Raw genomic sequence first — 9,758 nt, 5'->3', positions numbered from 1 at the left:
TCCCCAATCCCCAATTTGGGGGTCTCTCCCCAATCCCCAATTCCCAATCCCCAATTCAGGGGTCTCTCCCCAGTCCCGGGGGTCTCTCCCCATTTAGGGGGTCCCTCCCCAATCCCCTCTCCCCATTATTGGGGTCCCTCTCCAATCCCCTCTCCCCATTTTTGGGGTCTCTCCCCAATTCGGGGGTCCTCCCGAATTTGAGGGTCCCTCCCCATTTTTGGGGTCTCTCCCCAATCTCAGGGGTCCCTCCCTCACCTCTCCCCATTTCTGGGGTCCCTCCCCAATCCCCAATCCCCTCTCCCCAATCCCCATTTTGGGGGGTCTCTCCCCAATCCCCAATCCCCATTTTGGGGGTCCCTCCCCATTTTTGGGGTCTCTCCCCATTTCGGGGGGTCCCTCCCTCACCTGTCCCCCCAATTTGGGGGTCCCAGGCACCCCCCGGAAGCAGCGGCGCGAGCGCACGACGTTCACGCGGGAGCAATTCCGGGGGTCCCTCCCCATTTTTGGGGTCTCTCCCCAATTCCGGGGGGCTCTCCCCATTTGGGGGGTCCCTCCCCAATCTCCAATCCCCATTTCGGGGGTCCCTCCCCAATTCGGGGGTCTCAGGCACCCCCCGGAAGCAGCGGCGCGAGCGCACGACGTTCAAGCGGGCGCGATCCCGGGGGTCCCTCCCCCAATCCCGGGGGTCCCTCCCCATTTTTGGGGTCTCTCCCCAATCCTGGGGGTCCCTCCCCATTTTGGGGGGTCCCTCCCCAATCCCCAATCCCCATTTTTGGGGTCTCTCCCCAATTTGGGGGTCCCAGGGACCCCCCGGAAGCAGCGGCGCGAGCGCACGACGTTCACGCGGGCGCGATCCCGGGGGTCCCTCCCTCACCTGTCCCCATTTTTGGGGGTCCCTCCCCATTTTTGGGGTCTCTCCCCATTTTGGGGGGTCTCTCCCCAATCCCCAATCCCCATTTCGGGGGTCTCTCCCCAATTCGGGGGTCCCAGGCACCCCCCGGAAGCAGCGGCGCGAGCGCACGACGTTCACGCGGGCGCAATCCCGGGGGTCCCCCCCTCACCTGTCCCCATTTTTGGGGGTCCCTCCCCAATCCCGGGGGTCCCTCCCCATTCCTGGGGGTCTCTCCCCAATCCCCAATCCCCATTTTTGGGGGTCTCTCCCCAATTCGGGGGTCTCAGGCACCCCCCGGAAGCAGCGGCGCGAGCGCACGACGTTCACGCGGGCGCGATCCCGGGGGTCCCTCCCTCACCTGTCCCCATTTTGGGGGGGTCCCTCCCCATTCCGGGGGTCTCTCCCCATCTCGGGGGGTCTCTCCCCAATCCCCAATCCCCATTTTTGGGGGTCTCAGGGACCCCCCGGAAGCAGCGGCGCGAGCGCACGACGTTCACGCGGGCGCAGCTGGACGTGCTGGAGGCGCTGTTCGACAAAACGCGCTACCCCGACATCTTCATGAGGGAGGAGGTGGCGCTGAAAATCAACTTACCTGAGAGCAGGGTGCAGGTGAGACACACCTGGGACAGGTAACACACACCTGGGACAGGTGAGACACACCTGGGACAGGTAACACACACCTGGGACAGGTAACACACACCTGGGACACACCTGGGACACGTAACACACACCTGGGACACACCTGGGACAGGTAACACACACCTGGGACACACCTGGGACAGGTGAGAGACACCTGGGATGGGTGTGACAGGTGTGGGACACAGGGACAGGACAGGTGTGACACGGGGACATCTTCATGAGGGAGGAGGTGGCGCTGAAAATCAACTTACCTGAGAGCAGGGTGCAGGTGAGACAGGTGTGACACACCTGGGACACACCTGGGACACACCTGGGACAGGTAACACACACCTGGGACAGGTAACACACACCTGGGACACAATTGGGACAGGTGAGAGACACCTGGGACAGGTGAGACAGGAGTGGGACACAGGGACAGGACAGGTGTGACACAGGGACATCTTCATGAGGGAGGAGGTGGCGCTGAAAATCAACTTACCTGAGAGCAGGGTGCAGGTGAGACACACCTGGGACAGGTAACACACACCTGGGACAGGTAACACACACCTGGGACAGGTGACACACACCTGGGATACACCTGGGACAGGTAACACACCTGGGACAGGTGACACACACCTGGGATACACCTGGGACAGGTGAGACAGGAGTGGGACACAGGGACAGGACAGGTGTGACACGGGGACATCTTCATGAGGGAGGAGGTGGCGCTGAAAATCAACTTACCTGAGAGCAGAGTGCAGGTGAGACACACCTGGGACAGGTAACACACACCTGGGACAGGTAACACACACCTGGGACACACCTGAGACACACCTGGGACAGGTGAGGGACACAGAGACACAGGGACATCTTCATGAGGGAGGAGGTGGCGCTGAAAATCAACTTACCTGAGAGCAGGGTGCAGGTGAGACACACCTGGGACAGGTAACACACACCTGGGACAGGTAACACACACCTGGGACACACCTGGGACAGGTGACACACACCTGAGACACACCTGGGACAGGTGAGACACACCTGGGACAGGTAACACACACCTGGGACACACCTGGGACAGGTGTGGGACACAGGGACAGGACAGGTGTGACACAGGGACATCTTCATGAGGGAGGAGGTGGCGCTGAAAATCAACTTACCTGAGAGCAGGGTGCAGGTGAGACAGGTGTGACACACCTGGGACAGGTGAGAGACACCTGGGACACACCTGGGACACAGGGACAGGACAGGTGTGACACGGGGACATCTTCATGAGGGAGGAGGTGGCGCTGAAAATCAACTTACCTGAGAGCAGGGTGCAGGTGAGACACACCTGGGACAGGTGTGACACACCTGGGACAGGTGGGACACACCTGGGACACACCTGAGACAGGTGAGGGACACAGAGACACAGGGACATCTTCATGAGGGAGGAGGTGGCGCTGAAAATCAACTTACCTGAGAGCAGGGTGCAGGTGAGACAGGTGTGACACACCTGGGACAGGTAACACACACCTGGGACAGGTAACACACACCTGGGACAGGTGAGACACACCTGGGACACACCTGGGACAGGTGAGACACACCTGGGACACAGGGACAGGACAGGTGTGACACAGGGACATCTTCATGAGGGAGGAGGTGGCGCTGAAAATCAACTTACCTGAGAGCAGGGTGCAGGTGAGACAGGTGTGACACACCTGGGACAGGTAACACACACCTGGGACACACCTGGGACAGGTAACACACACCTGAGACAGGTAACACACACCTGGGACAGGTGAGAGACACCTGGGACACACCTGGGACAGGTAACACACACCTGGGACAGGTAACACACACCTGGGACACACCTGGGACAGGTAACACACACCTGAGACAGGTAACACACACCTGGGACAGGTGAGAGACACCTGGGACACACCTGGGACACAGGGACAGGACAGGTGTGACACAGGGACATCTTCATGAGGGAGGAGGTGGCGCTGAAAATCAACTTACCTGAGAGCAGGGTGCAGGTGAGACACACCTGGGACAGGTAACACACACCTGGGACAGGTAACACACACCTGAGACACACCTGGGACAGGTGTGACAGGTGTGAGACAGGACAGGTGTGACACAGGGACATCTGTCTCACCTGTCCCACACCTGTTCTGTCCCACCTGTCCTATCACACATGTCCTGTCTCACCTGTCTCACCTGTCTCACCTGTGTCACACCTGTTCTATCACACCTGTCTCACCTGTCTCACCTGTCTCTCACCTGTCTCACCTGTCTCACCTGTCTCACCTGTCTCTCACCTGTCTCTCACCTGTCTCACCTGTCTCTCACCTGTCTCACCTGTCTGTGTCTCACCTGTCTCTCACCTGTCTCACCTGTCTCACCTGTCTCTCACCTGTCTCACCTGTCTCACCTGTCTCACCTGTCTCTCACCTGTCTCTCACCTGTCTCACCTGTCTCTCACCTGTCTCTCACCTGTCTCACCTGTCTGTGTCTCACCTGTCTCTCACCTGTCTCACCTGTCTCACCTGTCTCACCTGTCTCTCACCTGTCTCTCACCTGTCTCTCACCTGTCTCTCACCTGTCTCACCTGTCTCACCTGTCTCTCACCTGTCTCACCTGTCTCTCACCTCTCTCACCTGTCTCACCTGTCTCACCTGTCTCTCACCTGTCTCTCACCTGTTCTATCACACCTGTCTCACCTGTCTCTCACCTGTCTCACCTGTCAATCACACCTGTCAATCACACCTGTCAATCTCACCTGTCTCTCACCTGTCCTCTCTCACCTGTCTCACACCTGTCTCTCACCTGTCAATCTCACCTGTCAATCTCATCTGTCCCACACCTGTCAATCTCACCTGTCAATCTCACCTGTCAATCACACCTGTTCTATCTCACCTGTCTCACCTGTCAATCTCACCTGTCTCACCTGTCTCTCACCTGTCTCTCACCTGTCTCTCACCTGTCTCACCTGTCAATCTCACCTGTCTCACCTGTCAATCACCTGTCAATCTCACCTGTCCTCTCTCACCTGTCCCCCCCAGGTGTGGTTCAAGAACCGCCGCGCCAAATGCCGCCAGCAGCAATCCCAAGGCTCCGCCCCCTCCAAGCCACGCCCACCCCCCAAAAAGAAACCCTCCCCCCCCCCCGGACCCCCCCTTCACCCCTCCCCCACCCCCCCGCCCCTCCCCCACCCCCCGTGTCCATCTGGAGCCCCGCCTCCCTCTCGCCCCTCCCCCTCCCCGACCCCTCCCCGGGGTTCCGGGGGGGTTTCCCCGCCCCTCCCCCACCCCCGCCCTTCCCCCAACCTTTCCCGGGTTATTTCGGGGGGGGGGCGGGGCTCGAGCCTTACCTGTCGCCCCTCCCCCCGCCTCAGGTGGGCGCGCTCAGCCCCGCCCCCCAAGCCCCTCCCCCCGCGCTGGGGTTCGGGGGGGGGTTCGGGGATTGTTTGGAGGGGGGAGGGGCGTGGAAGGTGAATTTTGGGGGGGGGGAGGGGCTGGAGCAGGGTGGGTGGAAGTTTCAGGTGTTGTAGGGGGAGGGGGATGGTGGGGGAGGGGGGGATTTCCGGGAAAAAGGAAAAAAAAATTTGGCGGGAAAAAAAAAAATTTGGCGGGAAAAAAAATTTCGCGGGAAAAAATTTCCGGGAAAAAAAAATTGGCGGGAAAAAATTTCCGGGAAAAAAAAAACCAGGGAAAAAATTTCCGGGGGGAAAAAAAAAAAAAAACGGGAAAAAAAAATATTGCCGGGAAAAAAAAAAAATTCCCGGGAAAAAAAAATCCGCGGGAAAAAAAAAAAATTCCCGGGAAAAAAAAACCTGGGAAAAAAAAAAAACCGCGGGAAAAAAAATCCTGGGGAAAAAAAAAAAAATTCTGGGAATCGAGGAGAATTCCTGCAAAAAAAATTCCCGGGGAAAAAAAAATATTCCCGGGAAAAAAAAATTCGCAGGAAAAAAAATTCGCAGGAAAAAAAAATTTCGCGGGAAAAAAAAATTTCCAGGGGAAAAAAAAATCACGGGAAAAAAAAAAAAACCCCTGGGAATTGTGGAGAATTCCTGCAAAAAAATTACAGGGAAAAAAAAAATATTCCCGGGAAAAAAAAATTCGTGGGAAAAAAAATTCGCGGGAAAAAAAAATTTCGCGGGAAAAAAAAATTTCCAGGGGAAAAAAAATTCCCGGGAAAAAAAAAAATCCAGGGGAAAAAAAATTCCCGGGAAAAAAAAATCCCAGGAAAAAAAAAAAATCCCGGGGATCGTGGAGAATTCCTGCAAAAAAAATTCCCGGGGAAAAAAAATATTCCCGGGAAAAAAAATTCGCGGGAAAAAAAAATTCCCGGCAAAAAAAATTCCCGGGAAAAGAAATCCGCGGGAAAAAAAAATTTCCGGGAAAAAAAAATTTCGCGGGGAAAAAAAAAAATAAATCCCGGGAATCGTGGAGAATTCCTGCAAAAAAAATTACAGGGAAAAAAAAAATATTCCCGGGAAAAAAAAATTATTCCCGGGAAAAAAAAAAATTCGTGGGAAAAAAAAAAAATCACGGGAAAAAAAATTCCCGAAAAAAAAAAAAAAATCCCGGGTTTGTTTTTTATTTTGGGATCGTGGAGAAAAAATTCCCGAATTTTTTTTTTTTTTTGGATTCCCGAAAAATATTCCCGGGAATTTTTTTTTTGGGATGGTGGAGAATTCCTGAAAAAAAAAAAAATCCCTGGAGCACCAAAAATTTCCAGAGCAGATAATTAATTATTAATTAATAATTAATTCTCGGGTCATGGAGAAAATTCCTGGACCCCAGAAAATTCCCAGAACGAGGAAAATTCCCGCGATTTTGGAGAGAATTCCCGGGATTTTTTTGGGGAGATTCCCGCGATTTTTTTGGGGAGAATTCCCGGATTTTTTGGGGGGATTCCCCGACCCCTCCCTCCCCCAATTCCTGAAAAGAAAAAAAAACCAGAAAAAGAGAGAGAAAATAGCAATAAAAAAAAATTAAAATTTTAAAAAGTGTGAGAATTTTGGGGGGGGTCTCTGTGTTTTTTGGGGGGGTCTTTGTATTTTTTTGGGGGGCTTTGGGTTTTTTTTTGGGGTCTGGGGGTTTTTTTTGGGGGGTCTCTGTGGTTTTTTTGGGGTCTGGGGGTTTTTTTGAGGGGTCTTTGTAATTTTTTGGGGTCTCTGGGTTTTTTTGAGGGGGTCTCTGTATTTTTTTGGGGGGTTTTGTGTTTTTTTGGGGGTCTCTGGGGTTTTTTTTTGGGGTCTCTGTGTTTTTTTGAGGGGGTCTTGGTATTTTTTGGGGGGTCTCTGGGTTTTTTGGGGGGGGTCTTTTTTTTTTTGAGCGGTCTGGGGGGTTTTTTTTTGGGGTCTTTGTAATTTTTTTGGGGGATCTGTGGTTTTTTTGGGGGTCTTCCTGTTTATTTGGGTGTCTCTGTATTTTTTGGGGTCTCTGTGTTTTTTTGAGGCAGTTTCTGTATTTTTTGGGGGGTCTGGGGGTTCTTTTCCCCCTCCCCAAAATTCTCCTCTCGCCCCCTCCCCTCAATTCCCGCCCCGCCCGCCAGGGGGCGCCACAGCCACAGGAAAAAGGGGCGTGGTTACAGAGAAAGGGGCGTGGTCACGAGGAAAGAGGCGTGGCCACAACGAAATGGGCGTGGTCACACCCAAAGGGGGCGTGTCCACGATCAGGCGATTTTAAACCACGTGACCACGTGACTTCCTGCCCATACCGGAAGTCACATGACCACGTGACGCTCAAAAAGTCACGCGGGGGCGCCAAGATGGCGGCCAAGATGGCGGCGCTGAGCGGCCGGCGGTTACCTGAGGGGGGAAGGAACCCCCAGAGCCGCGAGACCCCCCCAAAATCGCCCGGAATTTGGGGAGGGGGCGCCCGGGGTGGCGGATGCGGAAGCTGAACGCGTGAGGCCCGAAATTGGGGGTGGGGAGCTGAAATTGGGGTGGGGGGAGCTGAAATTGGGGCTGGGGGAGCTGAAATTGGGGTGGGGGGAGCTGAAATTGGGGCTGGGGGAGCTGAAATTGGGGCTGGGGGAGGTGAAATTGGGGTGGGGGAGCTGAAATTGGGGCTGGGGGAGCTGAAATTGGGGCTGGGGGAGCTGAAATTTGGGGCGGGGGAGCCCAAATTGGGGCTGGGGGAGCTGAAATTGGGGCTGGGGGAGGTGAAATTGGGGCTGGGGGAGGTGAGGGGGTCACCCGGCTCTGAGAAAGAGGCGTGGCCACAACGAAATGGGCGTGGTCACAACCAAAGTGGGCGTGACCACGATCAGGCGGTTTAAAAACCACGTGACCACGTGACTTCCTGCCCCATACCGGAAGTCACATGACCACGTGACGCTCAAAAAGTGCCGCGGGGACGCCAAGATGGCGGCCAAGATGGCGGCGCTGAGGGCGGCGAGCGGCCCGCGGTTACCTGAGGGGGGAAGGAGCCCCCAGAACCGCGGGACCCCCCCAAAACCGCCCGGAATTTGAGGAGGGGGCGCTCGGGGTGGCGGATGCGGAAGCTGAACGCGTGAGGCCCGAAATTGGGGGCGGGGGGAGCTGAAATTGGGGCGGGGGGAGCTGAAATTGGGGTGGGGGGAGCCGAAATTGGGGCTGGGGGAGCTGAAATTGGGGTAGGGGGAGCTGAAATTGGGGCTGGGGGAGCCCAAATTGGGGCTGGGGGAGGCGAAATTGGGGCGGGGGGAGCCGAAATTGGGGTGGGGGGACCCCAAATTGGGGTGGGGGGAGGTGAAATTGGGGCTGGGGGAGGCGAAATTGGGGTGGGGGAGCTGAAATTGGGGCTGGGGGAGCTGAAATTGGGGCTGGGGGAAGCTGAAATTGGGGCTGGGGGAGCTGAAATTGGGGAGGGGGGAGCTGAAATTGGGGCTGGGGGGAACTGAAATTGGGGTGGGGGGCTCAGAGTAATAAATAAAATTAATTCCAATTAATTAATTAATTAATTAAATTAAATTAATTAACCCCGAGGCGTTTCCTGTCCAAAATTCCGTTTATTGGGGGGGTTTGGGGGTTCAGGGGGGGTTTGGGGGTTCAGGAATTCCAGGGAGGATTTTTGGGGTGAAATTTTGGGATTTTTGGGATGAATTTTGGGGATTTTTGGGGGTGAATATTTGGGATTTTTGGGTTAATTCAGGCAGATTTTTGAGGTGAATTTTTGGGATTTTTGGGGTGAATTTTTTTTATTTTTGGGTTAAATATTTGGGATTTTTGGGGTGAATTTTTGGGATTTTTGGGTTAAATATTCGGGATTTTTGGGTTAAATATTTGGGATTTTTGGGTTAAATATTTCAGGATTTTTGGGGTGAATATTTGGGATTTTTGGGGTGAATTTTTTTTATTTTTGGGGTGAATTTTTGGGAGATTTTTGGGGAAAATTTTTTTTATTTTTGGGGTGAATTTTTGGGGGATTTTTGGGATGAATTTTTGGGGATTTTTGGGTTAAATATTTGGGATTTTTGGGATGAATTTTTGGGGGGATTTTTGGGATTTTTAGGGTGAATTTTTAGGGGATTTTTGGGGTGATTTTTTTTAAATTTTTGGAGTGAATTTTTGGGAGATTTTTGGGGTGAATATTTGGGATTTTTGGGATGAATTTTTGGGATTTTTTTTGGGTGAATTTGGGGGATTTTTGGGTTAAATTTAGGGGATTTTTGGGATAATTTTTTGGGATTTTTGGGGTGAATTTTTGGGATTTTTGGGGTGAATTTTTCAGGATTTTTTGGGTGATTTTTTATTTATTTTTGGAGTGAATTTTTAGGGGATTTTTGGGGTGAATTTTTGGGATTTTTGAGTTAAATATTTGGGATTTTTGTGGTGATTTTTTTTAAATTTTTGGAGTGAATTTTTGGGAGATTTTTGGGTTAAATATTTGGGATTTTTGGGTGAATTTTTCGGGATTTTTGGGGTGAATTTTTGGCATTTTTGGGTTAATTCAGGCAGATTTTTGGGGTGATTTTTTGGGATTTTTAGGATCAATTTTTGGGGATTTATGGGGTAACTTTGGAGGATTTTTGGGTTAAATATTTGGGATTTTTGGGGTAAATTTTGGGGATTTTTGAGGTGAATTTTTTTTATTTTTGGGGTGAATTTTTTTTTATTTTTGGGGTGAATTTTTTTTATTTTTGGGATGAATTTTTCGGGATTTTTGGGGTGAATTTTTTTTATTTTTGGGATGAATTTTTTGGGATTTTTGGGTTAATTCAGGCAGATTTTTGGGTGATTTTTTTTTATTTTTTGAGTGAATTTTTGGGAGATTTT

At 52.4% G+C, this 9,758-nt stretch overlaps 1 protein-coding gene across 1 annotated transcript; it reads left to right on the top strand.

Annotated features, from left to right (window-relative positions):
- Positions 1-1,349: 1,349 nt before the first annotated feature.
- Positions 1,350-7,973, top strand: LOC117011448 (homeobox protein otx5-like; the record flags this gene model as incomplete). The annotated part of the gene is made up of 3 exons (XM_033086821.1): positions 1,350-1,501; positions 4,555-4,653; positions 7,821-7,973. Coding segments are annotated over 3 exons (404 nt in total), but the record flags the coding sequence as incomplete, so codon positions are not given.
- Positions 7,974-9,758: the final 1,785 nt, after the last annotated feature.

The sequence above is a fragment of the Catharus ustulatus genome, unplaced genomic scaffold, assembly GCF_009819885.2.
Source record: "Catharus ustulatus isolate bCatUst1 unplaced genomic scaffold, bCatUst1.pri.v2 scaffold_164_arrow_ctg1, whole genome shotgun sequence".
Classification (NCBI taxonomy): Eukaryota; Metazoa; Chordata; class Aves; order Passeriformes; family Turdidae; genus Catharus; species Catharus ustulatus.
Note: the sequence above shows the minus strand (reverse complement) of the source record. Positions and strands in the feature narration are given on the sequence as shown.